The 24,703-nt window shown below is 39.2% G+C and overlaps 1 protein-coding gene across 8 annotated transcripts in view; it reads right to left on the reverse strand.

The window, feature by feature from the left end:
- LOC122541468 (kinase D-interacting substrate of 220 kDa-like) overlaps positions 1 to 24,703 on the reverse strand; it is a 150,187-nt gene that overhangs the window by 100,401 nt on the left and 25,083 nt on the right. For 7 of the 8 annotated variants that reach the window (XM_043678313.1, XM_043678306.1, XM_043678299.1 and 4 more), the window contains exons 5-10: positions 24,073 to 24,171; positions 20,825 to 20,926; positions 19,779 to 19,877; positions 3,540 to 3,737; positions 2,380 to 2,478; positions 1,382 to 1,480 (exon numbers count right to left, since the gene is read on the reverse strand). In XM_043678313.1, the coding sequence (XP_043534248.1) occupies positions 1,382 to 1,480; positions 2,380 to 2,478; positions 3,540 to 3,737; positions 19,779 to 19,877; positions 20,825 to 20,926; positions 24,073 to 24,171 (696 nt within the window). The remainder of the gene's footprint in view (positions 1 to 1,381; positions 1,481 to 2,379; positions 2,479 to 3,539; positions 3,738 to 19,778; positions 19,878 to 20,824; positions 20,927 to 24,072; positions 24,172 to 24,703) is intronic. The other variant, XM_043678271.1, reaches the window with a different exon arrangement.

Consider the following 24,703-nt stretch of genomic DNA (forward strand, 5'->3'; position numbering starts at 1 on the left):
CACCTCCAAGTGGACGCCACCACCAGGGATATATTTCCCTCCCCACCCCTTTCCCTTAAGACCATTCCCTCCGTGACTATCTGGTTAGATCCACGCCCTCCCCAACAATCCACCTTCCCCTCCTGGCACCTTCCTCTGCCACTGCAGGAATTGCAAAATCTGTGCCCACACCTCCCTCTAAGGCCCCAAAAGAGCCTTCCACATCCATCAAAGTTTCAGCTGCACATCCACCAATGTCATTTATTGTATCTGCTGCTCCCGATGCGGTCTCCTCTACTTTGGGGAGACTGGACGCCTTCTCGCAGAGCGCTTCAGGGAACATCTCTGGGACACCCGCACCAATCAACCCCACCGCCCCGTGGCCCAACATTTCAACTTCCCCTCCCACTCTGCCAAGGACATGCAGGTCCTGGGCCTCCTCCACTGCCACTCCGAGACCACTAAACATCTGGAGGAAGAACGCCTCATCTTCCGCCTCGGAACACTTCAACCCCAGGGCATCAACGTGGACTTCACCAGTTTCCTCATTACCCCTCCCCCCTCACCTTACCCTAGTTCCAACCTTCCAGCCCAGCACCATCCTCATGACCTGTCCTACCTGCCAATCTTACTTCCCACCTATCCGCTCCACCCTCTCCTCTGACCTATCACTTTCATTCCCACACCCATCCACCTACTGTACTCTTTGCTACCTTCTCCCCAGCCCCACCCCTCCCTCAGATTTATCTCTGCACCCCGGAGGCTCCTTGCCTTCAATCCTGATGAAGGGCTTTTGCCTGAAACGTCGATTTTCCTGCTCCTCGGATGCTGCCTGACCTGCTGTGCTTTTCCAGCACCACTCTAATCTAAACTATTAGAACTAACTTACTGTAGAGAGTTTGCAGTGCAATAAACTTACAAATGCAACAACTTTGCACAACCACAATGTTTGGTGAGATGATACGTATGTCAAGTTAATAATGGGGAAATACAAATTGGAAGACATTTACAACTGATACGTGATTTCCGTCACTGCAAGTTGTTGGCTGATTTTCAAAATATTGAATTGTCCGCAGCATTCAGACACCATTATTTTCTCAATTAAATCTCGACTGTGAAATTTTAATTAATTCCAGAATCAATCTATATAAAACTGATATAACCTAGCAGATAAAATATTACAGAGTCTCAATAGCAACCACGCAAGGATTCCTTGCAGTTCCAAATGAGGGAGAGAAGAAAACCTAATCTAAATTAATTTGACCAGACACATCTGAAAACAGAATCTTCCTTCCTGCAAGAAGCATGAGGTGGGAAAGAAGAAAAGTGACAAGATACCAAAAAGTAATAAGTTTAGTGTAAAGTTTATCAGCACAAATTCCAGTGAAGTATCCAGTCATACCTTAACGCAAATTTCTGTGTCAGGATTGCACTGAAGAATATCCCTTACTATGGTTGCATTTCCTTTCTCCACAGCCCAATATAGTGCAGTCTTATTATCCTAAAAGGAACATGAGAAAAGTTAGTTTTAGGTAAATGTCTAATTTCACCTAAAAGTTTATTATGTCAAAAGGTCAAAAAAATTTGATCTTCCCTGGGAGTAAATAACATGACACAATTTTAAACATCAGCCTTGACTCAGTGGTATTAGCTTTGCTTCTGAGTGAAAAGGCTGTGGGATGAGCCCTTATTCCAGAGAATGAAGCAGACAATCAAGGCTGGAAGAAACTACTTAGCAGAGATTTCTGATTTTGGATAAAACAATGAACAAAGGACCAACCTGGTGGTTGCAAAAGATTTTGTTTTTTTTTGAAAACAGTAGCAGACAACTCCTCGTGACTAAGGAAAACATTTATTCTTCAATCTGTAATATTCAGCATATGTTATGTCATCACTTCCCTCATTGAAATTTCTGACATTGTTATATGCAAACTGGTTACTACATCTCCCTTCATCACAACAGTGACTACCTTTCACAGCATCGTATGAGCTATTAATCACTTCGGGACATCCAAAGTTAGTGAAAGAGTACCTAAGTGCAGATTCGCTCCTTCATTTCAAAACAATTCTTAACACCATCTGACTTTGTTAAGTGCACCATTCAGTAGCCCTGTCAACAATAACCCTGCAACATTTTAAACTACCAAAGCGCCATACGCATCATGACTACATTCACCATACTAATGTCTTAAATTTCAATACCTCTCCATATAATTTAAGTTTGTGTTTCATCTCCATTCCTGAGATACTGGGTGGTAGAGGAAGTATTTGATCATTGCAATCTGCATTTATAATTTTCTATTTGGTGGATAATCTTATTTTTTTTAAAAATCAAACAATTATTAACAACTGAAATAAAATAACTTCATATCTTTTGTAATGGTTTATGTTTAGACTTACTGTTCCCTTTATATCTATGTCCGCATATTTTTGCAGCAAAGCTCTGACAATCTCCACATGCCCACCTTTCACAGCACCAATTAAGACAGTGTCTCCACTCTGGAAAGAAAATGCACATACAGCACGATGAAAATTTGCTCAATAACCAAAACCACAATATTGGAAAATTAAAAGGCTTAACACTTCAGTTAGATCAGTAGGCTGCATGGCTGGTTTACGACGCAGAAAAACGCCAACTGCACCTGTTCAATTCTTGTACTGGCTGAGGTTATCCCAAAGATTCCATCTTCTCAACATCTCCCCTCATCCAAGGTGTGTTGCTCCACAGGTTAAACCACCAGAGGTCACTCTCGAAGGAGAGAGCAGCCTTATGGTCCTTTAGGATCATGACCCTTTTTAAACAGTGCTTATTTTGGCCTTCATTTGTGTGTTTGCAAAGTTCAAACCTACTTTTGAACAAACCTTTGCAAACAGCTATCCAAGTCAATAATTTAATTAAAAGCAAAGTACTGTTTTGATCTGAAAGATACTACCAGACTGGAAAAACTCAGGTAGTCTGGTAGCATCAATAGAGAGAGAAACATAGATAACGTTTTTGAGGAAGATATGACTTTCTTTAGAACTGAACATCCAAAGTTGCTTCTCTCCCCAAAAGCATTACTAGGCTTGTTCAATTTCTCCAGCACCATGTTTTCATTCCATTTATTTAATTATTGTTTTCTTTTGGGTACATACATACTCAAAAGGATTACTACCAATTACAGAATTAGAACCTAACCTTAACGATACTATTGTGATGAGGTGCTACCTTACAAAGAGTTAATCAACCCCAATGTCTAAAGGTTTCCTTGCAGCAAACTGTGAAAATGTATGAGCAAATGCCCAGCCAGCTAATCTGCTTGGAAAAGGATAGTGTGGCAGAGAAAAAAATATGAATAAAGATTAAAGGCATGTCAAAATCACAAAATCCATTTATAAAGATATTTATATGCCATATAATTGTTCATGAAGTCACCTGCAAAATCCATTTGCAGGTGACGTCATTAAATTATATGGCATATCCACATCACAATAGCAAAGGGACTTTAAAACAAGCTTTTGTTTGAGCATGAATTTGCATTAACCTCAAGAAACTCAAGAAGAAATTAACAAATACAAACCCTGTCAGGGATGTTGACGTAAGTGCCAGCGTCCAACAGATCCTGAACAATTTCAATGTGTCCTTCCTTAGCAGCAATCATCAAGGCTGTATTCCCATCTTTGTCAGTTAGATTAACGTTTGGATTGTACTTCAATAACTCCTTCACTCCTTCAGTGTAGCCACCTTTAACTGCCACTATTAGAGCAGTCATAGAGTTCTACAAGATGATGTGGAAAAATTACAGGTTTTTTTAAAAAATACTTTTCTAAAATAGACAAGTATCATTTATTCCTTTTGCAAAGTCAGAAATACTAACAAATAGACACTGCTGAAAAAGATATTTTATTAAGTGTTTGGCTTTGCGCTCATCAGGATAATTCATACAAACAGCAATTAATAGTACAAATGTTGGTTTTCCCGTTGTATTGGTATTCTTGTGAATTGTTCTGATGAGTGAGAGGTGAAAAGCTTCAACAAAATGTGTTTTTTTCAGCAATCCTCAAGTTATGTACTACCAAACAGCTAAGCAAATATAGAGATGTGCTATTTCCTGCTGCAGTGGACACACAGTAGAGTAGTCTGTGGATGAATCAAAGTAGGGAGGCGAGAGACAACTGAACCAGACAGGGTGTGTAAAAATTAAAAATACTTTAAAACCTCAGCCAAAGAATGTTGTCAAATACGGATTACAGCTCTGCAGGGGCAGAAGATCAAGATCAAGGACTCCTGGGATATATTCCCGAGACTTCCCTCAAATTCTTTTCTTGTCTTTTCTCCCAGTACCAGTTTCTTCTTAACATAGCTACCGCTCAGAAGTGATTTTAAACTTAGTGGGGAAATTGGAGCAGAGAAAACAAACTGAATTGCAAAGTCGACTGAACCAAGGGACTGGACAGGTAGCCTACACAAAGTAAGAAACAGAGTAATGAATGAGCTGAGCGCCAGGTTTGAGAGAAATTGGTGCAATAAGTCATAAATAATTGTAGAAACAAACATTGAGGAATCAACCAACCAGACTGCAGTTAGTATGAGTGCGTGCATGCATGCACATATGCTGTGGACAATACACGTATAATTCACTTCAGACTGGGCAAATTATGCAAATATCGTTGGAGGACGAGTCATAAAACACATTTAGGAGAGTTTCATAGAACATAGAACAGCACAGCCCAGTACAGGTCCTTCATCCCTCGATGTTGTGCCGACCTTTTATCCTACTCTAAGATCAAACTAACCTACATACCTTCATTTTACCATCACCCATGTGTCTATCCAAGAGTCACTTAAATGTCGCTAATGTATCTGATTCTACTACCACCACTGGTAGTGCATTCCATACACCTACCACTGCGTAAAGAATCAAGCTTGGACATCTCCTCCAAACCTTCCTCCAATCACTTACAATTATGCCCACTTGTGACAGCCATTTTTGCCCTTGGAAAAAGTCTTTGACTACTCACTATCTATGCGTCTCATCATCTAGTGCACTTCAAACAAGTTGCCTCTTACCCTTCTACGCTCCAATGAGAAAAGCCTTAAATCCCTCAACCTTCCTTCATAAGATATGCCCTCTAGTCCAGGCAGCATCCTGGTAAGTTTCCTCTGCACCCTCTCTAAAGCTTCCACATGCTTTCTATAATGAGACAACCAGAACTAAACCAGAGTTTCCCAGAATAATATACTTTTGGGTTGAGGTTATTTTAGAGGTTTTAAGGGTTAAATTAGATTAGATTAGATTAGATTAGATTAGATTACTTACAGTGTGGAAACAGGCCCTTCGGCCCAACAAGTCCACACCGCCCCGCCGAAGCGCAACCCACCCATACCCCTACATTTACCCCTTACCTAACACTATGGGCAATTTTTAGCATGGCCAATTCACCTGACCTGCACATCTTTGGACTGTGGGAGGAAACCGGAGCACCCGGAGGAAACCCACTCAGACACGGGGAGAACGTGCAAACTCCACACAGTCAGTCGCCTGAGGCGGGAACTGTTAAACTGTAACTGCACACTAAGCAATCCTCAAAAAGAGAATTGAGCGTATGACAAATTTCGCACCAAATCTCAAAGAAATTTGTTGAAAGAGAAAGAGAGGAAAAAAAGTATTTTTAAATCGTTAAAACTTTTTAAACATTGGTAAAGGAATTTGTTTATCCATGCATTTAAAACAAAGTTAGCAAGTGGGTACTATGTGCATCCCCAGAGCAAAAATATTTATTGCTAGAGAATGGGTCTACACTCGAGTTTAGAAGAAATCAGATTTTTGATTTTAAAATTTTCAAGATTATTGGGAATAGGTGGGAATGTGAAGTAATCAGATTAGCAATGAATTTATTTAATGACAGAGTAGGGTCAAGACCCTGAGGAGGGAGAAAGTGAGCACTGCAGATGCTGAGGAACATGTGAAAGAGTGTGATGTATGGAAAAGCACAGCAGGTCAGGGAGCATCAGAAGAGCAGGAAAATCGACGGTGAGCATAAGCTCTTCATCAGAATAACTGAGAGGCCAACTCCTTCTCCAAACTGCTATGTTTGTAATCGTTCACATGATTTTATTGAAACACAAAATTCTGAGTGGGACTACCAGGGTAAATGCCGAGATGCTGCTTCCCTTGGGCAAAGTATCTAGACTAAGGAGACGTAAACAGAAAAAATATTGGTTATTTAGGACTAAGCTAAGAGAATACTCTCTACCCAGGAGATAGAAAACCTCCTGAATTCTCTTCATAATTAGGTGGGGGATGGTCAGACACCAAATGTGCTCAAGACTTGAATTAACAGATTTTTGGACACCAAAGAAAATTAAACAATATGGGAAAAAACTTGCAGGAAAATAGGGTTGAACAAGAACAAGGACAGGAGTAGGCAATTCAGCCAATCAAGCCTGCTCTGCAATTTGATACATTGAGACGGAGATGAGATCAGCAATGTCACAATGCCTGCTCTCTATAATCCTTCAATCCATCACTAATTAAAAATCTGCCTACTGCCTCAAATTTACTTAACGTCCTGAAACCCGCCACACTCTGGGGTGAATTCCACAGATTCATGATTCTTTGAGGCAAGTAATTTCTCATCTGTTTTAAATCTGCTACCCGTTATGCTAAAATTGTGACTTTGTGTTCTAAAACACCCCTCATGAGCAACTGTCCTTTCTACGGCTACTTTGTCAATCCTTTCAGTATCTTATATACCTCAATTGGATATCTTCTTATTCTTTTAAATTTCCAGCTTAAACTGGTCAATCTCACTTCATAATAAAAAGCCCCCCCCCCCGCCGAAGTAATCTAGTGAACCTCCTCTGAATTGTCTCCAATTCAACTACATCCTTCCTCGAGTAAGGAACCAAGGTTGTACACAATGCTCCTGGTGCAGTCTACCTAATACAGTTCCAGTAGCATTTCCCTACTTTTTATAGTATATAGCAACTAATGCAAAAATTCCATTTGCCTTCCTTATTATTACTTGCTCCATTCATGATAATGAAGGTTGGAACAAGGACATATAGCCTTCTCCTTATGATGAAAGGGATTGCTTTGTAACGACATCAAAAGCTGACTTGGAAAGAAGAGGCAAATGTACTGCAGCTCAAGTCATTCATTCCTTAATGAAGGGCTTTTGACTGAAACGACAATTCTTCTGCTTCTCGGATGCTGCCTGTCCTGCTGTGCTTTTCCAGCATCACACTCTTGACTGCAGATCAAGTCGTCCCTAGTTAAAATACAGGATTGGCTGGCTCACAGTACATTTGTGCAGGAGTTCCCCAGGATAGTGTCCTAGACCCAACCATCTTCAGTTGCTTGATCAATGACAGTCCCTCCAGCAGAAAATCAGAAGTGGTGATGTTTGCTGATGATTGCACAATGTTCAGCACTATTCACAACCCCTCAGATACTGAAACAGTTCATGTTCAAATACAACAAGATCTGAATAACATTCAGACTTGGGCTAGCAAATGCAAGTAACATTCAGACCACACAAATGTCAGGCAATGACCATCTCCAATAAGAAACAATCTCACCACCATCTTGAAATTCTATGGTGTTACCATCACGATTTCCCCACTAACAACATTCTGGGGTGACTACTGATTAGAAACCCAACTGGACTTATATAAATACAGATACATGGCAACAAGAGCAGATCAGAGACCAAGAACATTGAGGAGTAATTAATCTCCTGTCTCTACCATCTACCAGGCACAATTCAGGAATGTGATGCAACATTCCCCACTTGCATGATAGGTGCATCTTCAACAAGACTGAAGAAGCTTGACACCATCCAGTACAAAGCAGCCCTCTTGACTGGCACCGCATCCACATCTTCAACACAGACACTCAACATTGTGTATGCTCTACAAGATGACACTGCAAAAATTCACCAAAGTGCCTTAGACAGCACCTTCCAAACCTACAACCACTTCCATCCAGAAGGTCAAGGAGAGTAGATAAGTGAGAACACCCCCACTTGCAAATTCACCTCCAAGCCATTCACCATCCTGATTTGAAAATATCACTGTTCCTTCACAATTGCTGGGTCAAATTCTTGGAATACACTCTCCAAGGGTATTAAGTCTCTGGAACTCTCATCGCTGGGAATGTAGAAGGTTGGGTCATTGAGTACTTTTAGGAGAGGTAGATGGATTTTTAAATAACAAGGGAGTCAAGTGAAAGGTTATTGGAGAGGTAGGTGGGAATTTGATCAATCATGGTCTTATGTATGGTGGAGAAGAGTAGAGGAGCCAATGGTCACTCCTGTTCCTAGTTAATATCTTCATATGGAGAATGGGATTGTTATTTATTTTATGATATGATATGCAATATTAAAAAAATTTAAAAAGTTAAAAATGGATCAAGAAACAGATTAGACTTAGGTGAGAAACTATTAGGAGGCAGTGAGGAATTACTTGTATTTCAATTTGAGAAAGAGACGTCGAGAGGTGATAAGATCCCCAAGGGTCAAAGAGATGTACAGAACAGAAACAAACCCTCCGGTCTAACTCATCCATGCTGACCAGATATCCCAACTCCAACCTAGTCCCACCTGCCAGCACTTGGCCCATATCCTTCCAAACCCTTCCTATTCATATACCCATCCAGATCCCTTTTAAATGTTGCAATTCTACTAGCCTCCACCACTTCCTCTTCCACACACACATACCACCCTCTGCGTGAAAAAAATGCCCTTAGGTCTCTTTTATATCTTTCCCCTCTCACCCTAAACCTATGCCCTCTAGTTCTGGACCTCCCCACCACAGCAAAAAGACTTTGCCTATTCATCCTATCCATGCTCCTAATGATTTTATAAACTTCCATAAGGTCACCCCTCAGTCTCCAACGCTCCAGGGAAAACAGCCCCAGCCTATTCAACCTCTCCCTATAGCTTAAATCCTCCAACCCTGGCAATATCCTTGTAGATCTTTTCTGAACCCGTTCAAGTCTCACAACATCCTTCCGTTTGAAGGAGACTAGAATTGAACGCAATATTTCAAAAGTGACCAAACCAACATCCTGTACAGCCTCAACATGACCTCCCAACTCCTGTACTCAATACTCTGACCAATAAAGGAAAGCATACCAAACGCCTTCTTCACTATCATATCCAGTTGAGATTCTACTTTCAAGAAATGTATGAACCTGCACTCCAAGGTCACTTTGTTCCATTCCATTCAGCGTATAAGTCCTGCTAAGATTTGCCTTTCCAAAATGCAGCACCTCGCATTTATCTAAATTAAACTCCATCTGCAACTTCTCAGTCCACTGGCCCATCTGATCGAGATCCCATTGTAATCTGTGGTAACCTTCTTCACTGTCCACTACACCCCCGATTTTGTTGTTATCTGCAAACTTACTAACTACACCTCCTATGTTCACATGCAAATCATTAATATAGATGACGAAAAGTAGTGGACCCAGCACTGATCTTTGTGGCACTCCGCTGGTCACAGGCCTCCAGTCTGAAAGCCAACCCTCCACCACCACCCTCTGTCTTTTACCTTTGAGCCAGTTCTGGATCCAAATGGCTAGTTCTCCTTGTATTCCATGAGATCTAACCTTACCAACCAGTCTCCCATGGGGAACTTTGTCAAACGCCTTACTGAAGTCCATACAGATCACATCTACACTCTGCCCTCATCAATCTGTTTGTTACTTCCTCAAAAAAACTCAATCAGGTTTGTGAGAAATGATTTCCCACGCACAAAGCCATGCTGACTATCCCTAATCAGTCCCTGCCTTTCCAAATACATGTACATCCTGTCCCTCAGGATTCCCTCCAACAAGTTGCCCACCACCGACGTCAGGCTCACTGGTCTATAGTTCCCTGACTTGTCCTTACCATCGTTCTTAAACAGTGGCATCATGTTAACCAACCTCCGGTCTACCTCACCTGTGACTATTGATGATACGAATATCTAAGCAAGAGGCCCAGCAAACACTTCCCTAACTTCCCACAGAGTTCTAGGGTACAGCTGATCAGGAAAACCATTACATTAGATTTTTAGAATTAAGCTGAGGAAAGTGGTGGTTCATGCCAGATTCACAACATAATACATTTAAGGAAGATTCAACTTCCTATTCAGTTGTATATAAAGGATCTAAGAGCAATGTACATTCTTCCTTCATGCTAACCAACCTCCTTACCTCATGTAAAACCAAAAAACAAGCTAATCAGCCTTTTGCGTTCTGACATGAATGATGACCTAAGGGGCAACTTTTTCACCCAGCGGGTGGTACGTGTATGGAATGAGCTGCCAGAGGAAGTGGTGGAGGCTGGTACAATTGCAACGTTTAAGAGGCATTTGGATGGGTATATGAATAGGAAGGGTTTGGTGGGATATGGGCCAGGTGCTGGAAGTGGGACTAGACTGGGTTGGGAATCTGGTCGGCATGGACAAGTTGGACCGAAGGGTCTGTTTCCATGCTGTATATCTCTATGACTCTATGATAATACTCAGCTTTACCTCAGCCGTCCATCATTTCAAAATTATCAAGCTTTTCACTATATCCGTGATGGATGTGCTGAAACTTCCACCAAATAAACATTAGAATTAAACAAAATGCTAAACTAAACATTTACAACATCAGAGTCATACTTGACCCTGAGATGAGCCTCCATCCACAACGAGGGTTGCAGCAAGAGATGAGCTGTGCCAGCAGCAGAGTGTGAATAGATGTCATTGCATTCTCCCAAACTGATAATCTGCAGGTAATTTGCATATCAACCAGGAGATAGCAAAGTTTAGTGCCTTTTATAACTGTGTAAATTTAGGTTCAGTCTGATCCTTATTTACTTGTGGTTCCATGAACAGCTATTTTTATTAATGTTGTCCTCTTTTACAAAGTCACTTTAATCTATCAAGGTTGCATTAAAATCAGTGATAGAGGTAGAATATTGATAGTCCACTTTCACTCCAATTCCAACACTTCATAAACTGGAGGTCAGGCAGAACTATGATGTTGTGGTTCTGTTCGCCGAGCTGGAAGTTTTTGTTGCAAACGTTTCGTCCCCTGGCTAGGCGACATCATCAGTGCTTGGGAGCCTCCTGCGAAGCGCTTCTTCGATGTTTCCTCCAGTGTTTATAGTGGTCTGTCACTGCCGCTTCCGGTTGTCAGTTTCAGCTGTCCGCTGTCGTGGTTGGTATATTGGGTCCAGGTCGATGTGTTTGTTGATGGAGTTTGTGGATGAATGCCATGCCTCTAGGAATTCCCTGGCTGTTCTCTGTCTGGCTTGCCCTATGATAGTAGTGTTGTCCCAGTCGAATTAAATGCCTAAAACTAGGGGGCATGCATTCAAGGTGAGAGGGGGAAAGCTCAAAGGAGATAGAATCATAAAATCCTTAACAGTGTGCAAACAGGCCATTTGGCCCAACAAGTCCAATCTGACCCTCCAAAGAGTAACCCACCCAGACCCTATTATTCTACATTTACCTCAGACTAATGCACCTAACTTACACATCCCTCAGTGCTTGGGAGCCTCCTGTGAAGCCAGGGGACGAAACGTTTGCAACAAAAACTTCCAGCTCGGCGAACAGAACCACAACAACGAGCACCCGAGCTACAAATCTTCGCACAAACTTAGAACTATGATGCCTGCACTAAATTCTACTCATCCATCACCCTGTACTCACTGATCTATGCAGATATCTAATTAAAAATGTATCAGATTTAGAGTTCTTTTCTTTGCTTTGTATTCTTGTAAGTCCAAGATCGCTGCCTTTCCTTATCTCAGGAACTTCAACCAGTGATAAACTCTCACATTTGTACAGCACCAATCTTGTTCAATGATGACTTCAATCATTTCATTACTGCTGGATGTGCTTTCAGATATTGTAATCTTTACCCAGGAAAGTCTCTCTCCAACTACTGAGCCTTTCTGCATTTCTTTCATTAAGTTGTGCCCTAAAAATCATCACTTCCCTCCAAAATCTTTGGTTCTTATTTTGTTGCGTTAAATTTTGTTTCATAATACACTCGTGAAGCATCTTGGGATGTTTTAGTACACTAAATACAAAGTTGTTACTGATCTTACTTTCTGTTTATGGAACATTCCTTTCATGCAAAATTAAGTGCCTCATTTGCATTCTGCAAACCACTAGATGTAAACCACTTCAGAATATCATGAGGATTCAATAATTTCACTTCTATTTTCCTGATTAGCTATACTTCAATTATATTTGTCACACTGTGGTCACCAATTGCCACTGTAGCCACAAACGTTTGCACCTTATTTTGAGTGCTTGTTTCAAGCCACCTTTCAAAGCGCACTGGGATGGTAGTGATGTCAGTGAACTAGCCTCAAGGTCTAAGCAAATGTTCAGGGTAATGGGTTTCAAATATACCTATGCAACGCATAAAATTTAAAATCAATTAATAAAATCTGAAATTGAAAGTTAGTCTTGGTGTTGTTGTCAACGTCAAATTACAATCAAGTTTTCATAAAAACATGTTCATTACGTCCTTAGGAAAAGGGAATCTGCCTTTCTTAAACTGGTCGGGTCTACACGCGATTCAGATCCTAATAACTGCAAAGAAGCAGTATCCTGTCACCAAGTTACCTTTTATTTATTATTGCACAGTATATTGGCTGTGGCCAGCCAGTTCGGAGTCAGCCCTCAATTGAGAAGTTGCTATTCGCCTGGCTTTTTTTTATTTTGTCCCTTTGTGCCCTACACTGAGGAGATTCTAAATCTCCTGGTTATACCTTTTTTTCTCCCCTCACATTAACGCCTAACTGTGGTATCTGTTGGCTATAGATTTTTTTATTGTACTAAAATTCCACCATCTGCATTGGTTGGATTTGAACCCAGATTTCTGGGTCATGGGCTGAGTTTCTGGATTAATAGCCCAGTGACAACATTGTGAGGCCGTTGCCTCCCCAAGTTGGTCAGCCAAGGCTTTCCTGAGTGGCCCAGGTTAACAACCCCAATCAAGAACTTCTAGGTCCACCTGGTTCCAATCACTACATACTCTTAACTCCTCTGAATAGCCTGTCAGAACAGTAATTTCACAGGACAATTAGAGATGAGCCATCTTTATCCCATAAAAGAATGAAAATGATAGATTCAGTTTGGGATCGATACAACTCAAAAGCTTTGAAATAAATATCATTCTTAAGTGCACTATTTTTAAAAGTGCAAGTAACATACAGTGGATCCTTCTCTGTAAACACGGTATATGGTAAAAAGTCAGGGTTATCAAGTGGTTTATACCTTTAGATAGCAATTCCCTTTGTCTCCACATTTTTAAAGAATAAGAATTGATTTGGTTTAGAATAAAGATTAGATTAGATTTCATAGTTGTTTGACAATTAATGATTGCTCAGAGACTTTTGCAGTCAATTATACACAATCAACATCTTTCAATGTGCTGATTTATTTTTGACCCACGCATCCTTCACACAGGTTATAGAGTGTGAGACAGATGCAAAATTCAAACTGAACTAACAAATTTTCATTGCACTACTGATGAATGAAAAATTGGAAACTGGTGTTTAGGTCCTCTTCATTAAATTTAGATCATTGCTTGTGTTATGATCCCAGCCCATATGATAAATGGGCAAGTCAGATTCCAGATAAGAACTTATTTCCTGTAAATTTTGTACGAACTTTTCATTCAGTAGACCAGGCAGATAATTTAAAAATCAAAATTATCATGTAACCCACAAAAAAAAATTAGATCATTTGTATTTTGTAAAGATAAAGCCACTTGTTCAGAGATGAAAAAGGATAACTAAAAATATTATGGTAGCGAGTTTTTATTTGATTTTTCTACATATTGTGTTCAGATATTCAACCAGAGCCGGCAGTAACCAGAACAAATTCCAATGATTACTGAACTCATGCAATATATATGGAAAATCATAATACAGCAGCTGCAGGCAAGTGTAGTCCCTTAATTGACACACGTTGCAACAAACTTGATTCAGCAGGAATAGTTCATTTCAAATTCAGAGGGATTGATTTATGGGAGGGATCGTCTATGAAAAGGCTCTACAGGGCACAGACAGGGTGTGTGTCTAAGACGAGTACTTTAAAACTTGAATAAGGGCAATTAGGACGTCACAAAAGCAGAGTTAACTGAAGCAAACCAGCAAACAAGATTAAGGAATAAGTCAATACAGGTGCAGTGGCAGCCATTTCAGAGGATATCTTAAAATACTCAGAATAAACACATTTGAATAAGAATGAAAAATTTCAACAGGAGGGCCCACCATTTGTGGTGAACTAAACCAATTAAAGATGGTGTCAAACTTACAGAAATCATATAATTGTGCAAACAAAACTACCAGGTGAGAAGGTTGGTCAGAATAGAAAAAACAAAGAATGACTAAAAGATTAATAACATGTTAACGTTAGCTAGAAATATAAAATCAAATAAAAAGAGTTTCTATAGATATTTAAAAACAGTTAACAAAATAGGTAATGATCTTCTAAAAAGTGAGTCTCGAGAATCAATAACAGAAAATGAGGGGATAGCAGATTAACAACATTTTGCCTCAGTCTCCAGTATAGACAATACAAGTGACATCTCAGAAATGGCAATAAATCAGCAAATTGAAGAGAGGGAGGAATAAAAATTACAAAATCACCAGGAAATTGTTGGAGCTACGGGCTAATAAATCCCCAAGTCCTGGTGGATTACATCCTTGGGTCTCAGAAAAAGTGGTTAGTGAGATGATTGATGTATTTGTTTTAATTTCCCATTTTTTTTCTAGATCAGGAAAGTTTCATGATTGTAAATTAGCAAATGTAACTCTTTTATTCAAAAAGCGAGGCAGTTAGAAAGCAGGGAATTACAGGCTAGTTAGCTTGATATCCGTGAAAGCAAAAAGTTAGAAGCTATTATTAAAATTCTAGCCGGGCACATAGAAAAGTTCAAGGTAATCAGGTAGAGTAAACATAATTTTATAAAAAGAAATTATGACAAATAAATTCATTGGATTTGTTTGAAGTAATAATTCACTTTGGCTAAAAGAGAACCAGTGGATGTACTGTACTTGGACTTACAGGAGGCAGTTGATAAGGTATCAAAGATTATTGTGGAATAATAAGATGATAGAGGGTACCATACTGGCATTGATAGACAATTGGCTAGCTAACAGTCAACATAAATAAGTCATTTTTCCAGGTGGCATGGTATAGAAAGTGCAGTGCCATAACGATCTGAACTGGAGTGTCAACATTTTACCAGGTGACATGGTGGCACAGTGGTTAGCACTGCTGCCTCACAGTGCCAAGTTCAATTCCTGCCTCAAGCAACTGTTTGTGTGGAGTTTGCACATTCTCCCAGTGTCTGCGTGGGTTTCCTCCGGGTGCTCCGGTTTCCTCCCACAGTCCAAAAATGTGCAGGTTAGGTGAATTGGCCATGCTAAATTGCCCGTAGCGTTAGGTGATGGGGTAAATGTAGGGGAATAGGTCTGGGTGGGTTGCTCTTCGGAGGGTCGGTGTGGACTTGTTGGGCCGAAGGGCCTGTTTCCACACTAAGTAATCTAATCAAAAAAAATATAAAAAAAGACTTGGGCGAAGGAATGGAAGATACGTTGCTAAATGTGAAGTTACAATGTATATAGGTACATTTTATAGCTTTCTTATCCTCTTCAAATGAGACAGAGATAGGTTAATTCAGTGGGCAAAAGGTCTGGCAAATGGAGCATTTTGAAAGATGTGAATCTGTCCATTTCAGCAAGAAGAATTTTAAAAAGCACATTATCTAAATGGTGAAAGATTGCAGAATTCTGAACTGAAAAGGGACCTTGATATGCGCATGAATCACAAAAGAGGAATATGTAGATACTACAAGTAATTAGGAAAGCCCACTGGAGTTTGTTATTTATTGCAAGGTGAAATGAATACAAAAGGGAGAGGTAAACAGAAGAACTAAGAGCAGGGGTAGGCCATCTGGCCCTTCGAGTCCGCCACGCAATAAGATCATGGCTGATCTTTTCGTGGCCTCAGCTCCACTTACTCGCACTCTCACCATAATCCTTAATTCCTTTACTGTTCAAAACAATCTTAGCTTTAAAAACATTCAATGAGGAAGCTTCATCTACTTCACTGGGCATGGAGTTCCGCAGATTCACAACTCTCTCTGGGTGAAGAATTTCCTTCTCAATACAGTCTTAATTTCCCCTAATTTTGAGGCTATGCCTTCTTGTCCTAGTTTCATCCGTCAGCTTTACAGGGCACTGATAAGGCCACATCTGGAGTATTGTAACCAGTGTTGGCTTCCTATTTAAAGGAAGGATGCAAAAAAAAGTGTTAAAAGTAACTCAGAATGACTAATACCTAGAAAAAGTGGGTTGTCTTGCAAGAAAAGATTGGGCAGACGAGGGTCATATCTACTTTAGTTAAGAGAAGTACAAAGTGACTTTTTTTCAAAATATAATATCCTGAGCAGTTTACACAGGGCTGGATGCGAACATGAGATTTCTCCTTTTGGAGAAATAAAGGACATTAAGACACGGCTAAGGAGAAATCGCTCTCTTAGATGGTCAGAAGTGTTTGAAATTCTCTTCTTGAAAAAGTGGTGGAAACAGAGTCTTTAAATATTTTTAAGATGTAGATGCGTGATAATTAAGAGTGAAAGGTTATCAAAGTAGGCAAAAACGTGGGGTTGAAGGCTGATAAATCTCCAGAGTCTGGTAATCATTCCAAAGTAATTAAAAAAGTACCCGAAAATCAACAGATGCATTGCTGACCATCTTTCAAGTCTCGATAGACCCTGGAACTATTCCTACTTGTTGATGGGTAGCTAATGTAACCCCTCTATTTAAAGGTGAGAGGCAAATAGGGAATTATAGACTAGTCAACCTGACATCACAGAATCTCTGCAGCGTGAAAGCAGGCCATTCGGCCCAATGTGTACACACAGATCCTCCAAAGAGGATCCCACCCAGACCCACTCCCTACCCTATCCCTGTAACCCTGTATATTACCATGGTTTATCCACTTAACCTACACATCCCTGGACATTATGGGAAATTTAGCATGGCCAATCAACCTAACCTGCACATCTTTGGACTGTGGGAGGAAACCAGAGCACATGAAGGAAACCCACACAGACAAAAGGGAGAATGTGCAAACTCCACATAAATATTCAACCGAGTGTGGAGGCGAACCTGGGTCGCTGGCACTGTGAGACAGTAGTGCCAACCACTGAGCAATCATGTCGCCCTGGATCAATAATGGGGAAAATGCTAGAGTCTATTATAAAGGAATTAACAGATAAACATTTGGAAAAGAGTGGCAGGACTGAATTGGACAGAGTAAGCACAGAATTCTAAATCATGCTTGACAAATCTACTGGAATTTTTCAAAGATGAAACCAATTGAGGAAATGAAGGGGATCCAGTGGATGTGGTTTACTTGGGTTTTCAAAGATGACTTTCGACAAAGTCTTACATAGATTACTGTATAAAATTAAAACACGTGGGATCGGAGGATAGTACATAGAGATAGATAAAAAATAAGTTGGAAAAATAAGACAGGAAACAAAGTGTAGGAATAAGTGGGTCTTTATCTGAATGGCATGCAGTGACTAGTGGGATATCACAGGTATCAGTGCTTAGACTCCAGCTATTCACAATATATTAATGACTTGGAAGTGAAAACTAAATGCAATATCTCCAAACTTTCAGATGACATAGCTGAGTGGGAGGGTGAGCTGTCAGGAGGGTGAAGGAACGCTTCAGCGAGATTTGGACAAGCTGAATGAATGGGTAAATGCATGACAGATGCAGTGGAATGTGGATAAAGGAGAGGTTATTCACTTTTTTTAGCAAAAACAGAAAGGTAGATGATCATCCAAATGTTGAGATATTAAGAAAGGGGAGTATGCAGTGACAACTGGGTATCCTCATGCACTAGTTGCTGAAGATAATCATGAATGAGCAGCAGGCGATAAAGGCAGGTGTCCTTCTTAGTGAGAAGATTCATTACAGAACAGGATGTCTTGCTGTAATTGTACAAAGCCTTGCTGAGACCACACCTGCAATGAGGATGCAGCTTTGATTTCCTTATCTGAGGAAGGGTCCTGTAACTATACAGGGAGTGGAGTGAAGGTTTATCAACCAGATTCCTGGGATAGTGGGAATGACATATGAGGAGAGGTTAGGATTATATTCACTGGAGTTTGGAAGAATTAAATGGTACCTCACAGAAACCTATAAAATTCTATCAAGGGCAGCACGGTGGCTCAGTGGTTAGCACTGATGCCTCACAGCGGCATGAGACCCAGGTTTGATTCCAATCTCGGGTAACTGTGTGTGGAATTTTGCACATTCTCTCAGTATCTGTGTGGGTTTCCTCTGGGTGCTCAGGTTTCCTTCGGGTGCTCAGGTTTCCTCCCACAATCCAAAGATGTGCAGGTTAGGTGAATTGGCCAAGTTAAATTCCCCCATAGTATTCAGGAATATATAGGTTAGGTGCATTAGTCTGGTGTAAATGTAGAGTAATAGGGTAGAGGAATGGGTATGGGTGGGTTACTCTTCGGAGGATTGGTGTAACTTGTTGGGCCGAAGGGCCTGTTTCCACACTGTAGATATTCTATTTTATTCTATTCTATTCTATTCTATTCTATAAGACTGGACAGAGTAGCTGAAGGGCATTCCTGATGGCAGGAGAACCCAGCAGGAGTCACAGTCTAAGAATAGATGTGAAAAAAAAGGCGGAAATGGAGTGGAGAAATTTCTTCACTCAGAGCCTGAAAATTTTCTATCACAGAAAGCAATTTGAAACTGATTTCAAGGAGTTGAACATAGCATTTGGGGCTAAAGGGATCAAAAGATATTGGGACAAAGCAGGAACAGGCTGAGTTGGATGATCAGCTACGATCATAATGAAAGCAGCAGCAGGCCAAATGGCCTGTTCCTGCTCCTATTTTCTTTGTAATTCGTATGTTTTTGGATCTCTCTTGTGCGAACTGTTTTAATCCATGCTTAGGTTGTACTACAATAGCTGCACCTCACTCTTCTAGAAACAGCTTGCATGAAGAACTGTATTTACTATTACATACTATTTACATGTCTACAGACTACGTGCTATTGGAAAATGCTAACAAAATCGAGATTGGTGTTTCTCAGCCAAAGAAATGTCACAAGAATATAACCACTTGCACCCAATTGAACACCAATGAAATAAAGTGGAGACAGGTAGTCTCTCTCTGATAAACTAATTAGTGAAGAGAAAGGGGACAGGGGTCAGGTAACAGGAAAACAAAGTTGAGGAGGAGGGAATGCACGAGCCCAAACATCTGAAAAAAAATCACAAAGCTACTGTTTGTAAAGTTACCTTCCCTCTCTAAAAGACTAAGTTTTCCATTTCACAAAACACGAGAGGAAAGTAATGAATAGTCTACTTGAAATACTGAAATAATATTCATTTTGAATCAATCTACTTCTTACTATTTCACTAGATCTGCCAGATTTAATATTGCAATGTTTTCATAACTAAGTACACTTAAGTTACAATGACGACATCGAAGTAACATATTGCATGGCCCCATAAAAATCAGAGTCATAAATAGCAAGCCATTTGCATTATTCCACATAAACTAATTCTTAATTTGGAAGAATCATTCTGCACTCACTTACAACTCAAACTTGATTAAAGAGCTATTCCAAATAGTACTTACACACCAAAGATTTTTTAATTCAACATAAAATCAAATACAGTTAATTGTGTATATTTAGCAACATAATAATTTAAATCTCATTAAAATACATATTAAATGTAGGGATAAATTGTTGGGAATACATACAGCTCCTTCCTGATCAACATCAGCACCCATTTCCAACAAATGCTTTACACACTGAAGATGACCCTTTCTGGCAGCCCATATCAATGGAGTTGTTCCATACTGAAAGAAAATTAGAAAAAAAACATTTTTTTAAGCTTGTGTGAATATACTTTAGATTCTATAATACAGTTAAGACAACATAAACATGGTTTGTGAGACCTGTCAAAACCTTGAACCAGGTTTTATTTGCAACCAACCTCAGTGTCAAGTGTACTGCCTCTCTGAAGTCCTGATTACAATTGTTTTGTACACAAATCAATTAAAAAAGGTAAACACAAGATTTGAAACCATTTATAGTACTATAATAGTATTATTTATAGCTGAGTCAAAAGCTGCATTCCTGAGCAATTGAGAAGTACATTTAATACTGTGGGTGCTGTTTCTTTCATTTTGGAGTGATTGAATGTATGGAATTGGTCAGATCTGTGGTCAGGAGTTACATGTAGGCCAGATCAAGTAAAAAAAATGGCAGATTTCCTTCCCTAAAAGACATTAGTAAACCGGAGAGTTTGCAACAACCAACCATGGCCATTTGACTAGATATCTTTTAATTACAGGTATTAATTGATTACAAATTTTACTAGTTGCAATTCAATCTCAAGTCCCCAGAACATTATATAGGACTGTGAATTTCTAGTGATGGGATGACCACAAAACCACCATCTACTAATGTGGCAGGGAAATTGTGTTTGACAAGTTTATTAAAATGCTTTAAGACTGCAACAAGTAGTGTCAATAAAGGAAAACCACTTAGATTTTCAAAAAGGTGCTTTTTTAAAATTTACTGAACAAGTTAAGAACTCATGGGTTTCAGGCAAAATATTAGCAGTGACACAGTCAACTTATCAGAGATAGAAAGTAGGGTTAAATGGGTCCTTTTCAGGTTGGGAATTTGTAACTAGGAGTGTGCCACTAGTTCTGCATTTATCAGATGAAGATAATATTTTTGTTGCACTTCTATGCAAATGCCAGTAGCAAGTATTTTATGCTATCTATTACAGACTTACTTTGTCAGAGCAGTTGACCTTGGCGCTGTGTTGCAGCAAAAGTTCAACAATTTCATGATGTCCTCGTCCAGCTGCCCAAATAATAGGGTAAACGCTATACTGCTGGCGAAAATGCAAATCTGTCACTAATTGATCATTAAAACAGAGATGTTTTAAGAGAAAACAAAAAATGATAAAAATTGCATTTCATTAAGTGCATATTTAAAATATACAAGTAAAACACAGCCAGCTTTGATAGTTCACTTTATGAATCTAGCAGTAATTTCAAGGTTTGCTGCAAGTATTTGTAACTGGGCGAAAGGATTCAGGGAAAAAAAAAGTTTAATCAAGTACAGCAAGGAAAACATCAAGGCTTTATACAGCAGGGAAGCATTTGGAGTAAAATTAAGCACAGTGGGTCTGGAAGGGGCAGTGAAAGCAATAAAAAGTAAGAAGATATAAGTAACCAAAATCATATCAGGAAAAATTAGAAAAACAAACTAAAAAACTACCAAAATGCATAAAGATTATACAGCAAATTAGATGAATTAATAGCAAATATAGAAATAAGTTTGATCTCAGATCAATTACAGCAACAAGACAGCAAATCAATCGAGGTTAGGAACTAAGTACTGCAAGATTCCTAACTTTGATAAGAGTCAGAAAATGGAAAAGGAGATGGGGTAAATCTGTCTTTATTCAATCCTTTACTGTCAAAGAGAGAGAAAAAAAAGTGGGCTCAGTTTGGGTGGAGTTAAGAAACAACATGAGATAGAAAATCTTTTTGGTTGCTGTTGTTCAGAGAACAAAACCATAAATTACAGATGCAGTTAATAAGGATGATATAGCAATGATGGAGAAGATTTAATCTTCATATAAAACAGGGCAAATTAAATTTACTATCATGGCGTGAAGGATGAGTTTGTATAAATGCACACAAGACAGACAGTAGATCAGAATGTCAAGGAGGCAGTAGGCAACGTATTATTTGAAACTAACATTATGCAATGAGAAAGGGATAATTAATATATTTATTGTACAGGAAAGAGTGACCATAATATGTTCAAATTTTACTTTAAAGCTTAAAGTGATTCAGTAGTCCAAAACTAGTTTTTAAAACAAGAAAAAGTTCCCAAGTAAAGAATATATCATTTGCAGCAAACAAAACATACATAAACTTGGTTCTAGCATGGCTAACAACAGCAACTGAAGTTATTATTAGATCAAAAAATGGTTTATATAATTTTAACAAAATAGTACAGCTATTTTCCAACTCATCAAATCTTAGGCGAACTGTATACATGATCCACATATGCAGGGTTTATGTTTTGATTCCATCTGTTTGTTACACACTGAAAATTTACACTACACTGAATGAGTTTAAAAATAAATGGAATGTTGAGGAGTGAGGCTTTTCTTTCAGTCATAGGATGAGCATCATTTATTGCCTTTTCCTCATAGCCCTTAAAGGCTGTTATGAGTCAACCATATTGCTGTGTATCTGGGGGTAGATGTGAGCCAGCCCAGTTAAGGATGGCAAATTTTCTTTCCTAAAAAGGATGTCTTTTTACAACAATTAACAATGGTTACATGATCAGAAGTGAGGATGCTCAATGATTGCACAAGGTTGAACACTATTTGCAACTTTACAGATACTGAAGGAGTCCATGACCAAATGTATCAAGACCTGGTCAATGTCTTAGCTGTAAAGTAGTAAGTAACATCGTACCACACAAGTGTCCAATGACCATCTCCAATAAGAGACAGACAGACAGAGAGAGACAGACAGACAGACAGACAGACAATCTATCCACCATCCCTTGACATTCAAATGATCTTACCTTCAATGAATCCCCCACTAATTACATTCTGGGGGCTACCATTGGCCAGAAACTCAATTGGACTTGCCATATAAATACAAAGCCTACAAAGAGCAGGTCAGAAGCTAGGAATCCTACAGCGAGTAACCATCCTTCTGACTCCCAAAGCATAGCATCTACAAGGCACAAATCAGCAGTGTGATGGAATACTCCCCACTTGCCTGGGTGAGTGCAGCTTGAACAACACTCAAGAGGCTTTACACCATGCACTGCAGAGATTTGCCAAAAGATCCTTAGACTCATCTTTGAAACGTAAGGCCACTCTATCTAGAAGGCCATGGGAACACCACCACCACCTGCAAATTCCACCCCCAGCCACTCACATCCTGACTTAGAAATATATGGCCATTCATCCACTGTTGCAGGACCAAAACCCTGGAATTCCCTCCCTAACAGCATTGTGGGCCTATCTACAGAACATGGATTCTAGCAGTTCAATAAGGCAGCTAACCACCAGTTTTTCAAGGGCAACTACAGATGTGTACTAAGTGTTGTCCAGCCAGCAACACCCAAGTCCTACAAATATGTGAATAAAAAACCTTTTATTCCAGTTGTTAAAAACAATTGAGATTTCATCAGCCGCCATGGAGAGTCTTGAATTCAAACTCTCAGAACATTAGCCTAAAGGTACTGGATTACTAGTAATAATACACCACCGCCTCTGTTAGATTACATTTAGATTCCCATCTACATAGTTTCTATCCCATGAATTTAACTCCTTGAAAGCTAAACTCAGCTACAGAATAATTTCAAATCATCCTCACGTTTTCTCTTCAATGCAATTTAATACAATTATGCTTTTTAAAAAATTAACAATTTAGAAAGGCAAGCAAGTTACAAACCTTCATGATCTACTTCATATTTTTGGCTCAATGTCAAATTTCAAACAATAAGTTATAGTCGAGCATCCTTTGTCAACTCGCAAACAAATCCATCTTTCCTTTTCTCAAGAAGGATAAAGGTGTTCCAGAATCAGCAAACTGCTTTAGCTCTGTTAATTCCTATTGGACACCATGATATCTTACAAACTGATTAATAAACAAAAATATTCAACCCAATATTTTCAACCAACAAAAAAAAGGATGGTTTTTCCTATCAATCCTTGACAGAAGTCTAAAAAAATTACCAAGACTGAGATTCAAGTCAGAACAAAGTAATCCAGTAAATAAAGATATTTTCCACACAGGAGGAAACAGACAGTTAATGCAATCTTAGAACCAATTGTGCACTTTATAGTTTGCATCAATTATTTACAAATGTCAGACAGATCTTTTCTAGTTTGCAAGTAGCTTGTACATAACATGTGCAAATCTAAATCAACTTTTCAGTGGATTTATCTTTGCATGCTATAAATTGTTGATCCCAGTAATTCAGAAACAAATTGCTCACCTGTCCAGTAATATTTGGGTTTGCCCCTTTCTGAAGAAGCAATCGAGAAATTTCTGTATGTCCCTTGTATGCTGTCCACATTAGGGCAGTCCAGCCACCCTGCAACATTCAAATTAAAATTTAGCAGCTTTTAAAAAGATGTTTTTGTACCCCCTCACAAAAATGACAATAGAAACATTAAAAATAGTTCTAACCAGTACAAACAAACATTAGGAAAAAAACCGGAAGTTATGGTCCATCCAGGAAGATCAAATTCAACATCAGAATTTGCATGCACTTATTACCTCAACTATAGACCAACTCCAAATTCTAACAATAAAGTATTTGTTAAATTCAACTTTTAATCCACATGGATCTCATCTGAACGACAGACCACAGTATTTTCCTTTAAATGTTATTTCATTTTCAAACTTCTTTTTGTTTTAAAAAATGTGGACCAGTTCAATTTTTACAAGGAACCTTAGACACTTTATTAGCTTAATTATATTTGTATTATTATTTAATTATAGAATCTCAGGGTGCATGTCCAGAGCTACCTGAAAGTTGTAACACAAGTGAATAAGGTGGTAATGAAGATGTATGACATGCTTGCTTTCACTGTTTGGCTATGGAGTATAAATGTTGGCAAGTC

This window comes from Chiloscyllium plagiosum, chromosome 3 (genome assembly GCF_004010195.1).
Source record: "Chiloscyllium plagiosum isolate BGI_BamShark_2017 chromosome 3, ASM401019v2, whole genome shotgun sequence".
NCBI classification, from domain to species: domain Eukaryota; kingdom Metazoa; phylum Chordata; class Chondrichthyes; order Orectolobiformes; family Hemiscylliidae; genus Chiloscyllium; species Chiloscyllium plagiosum.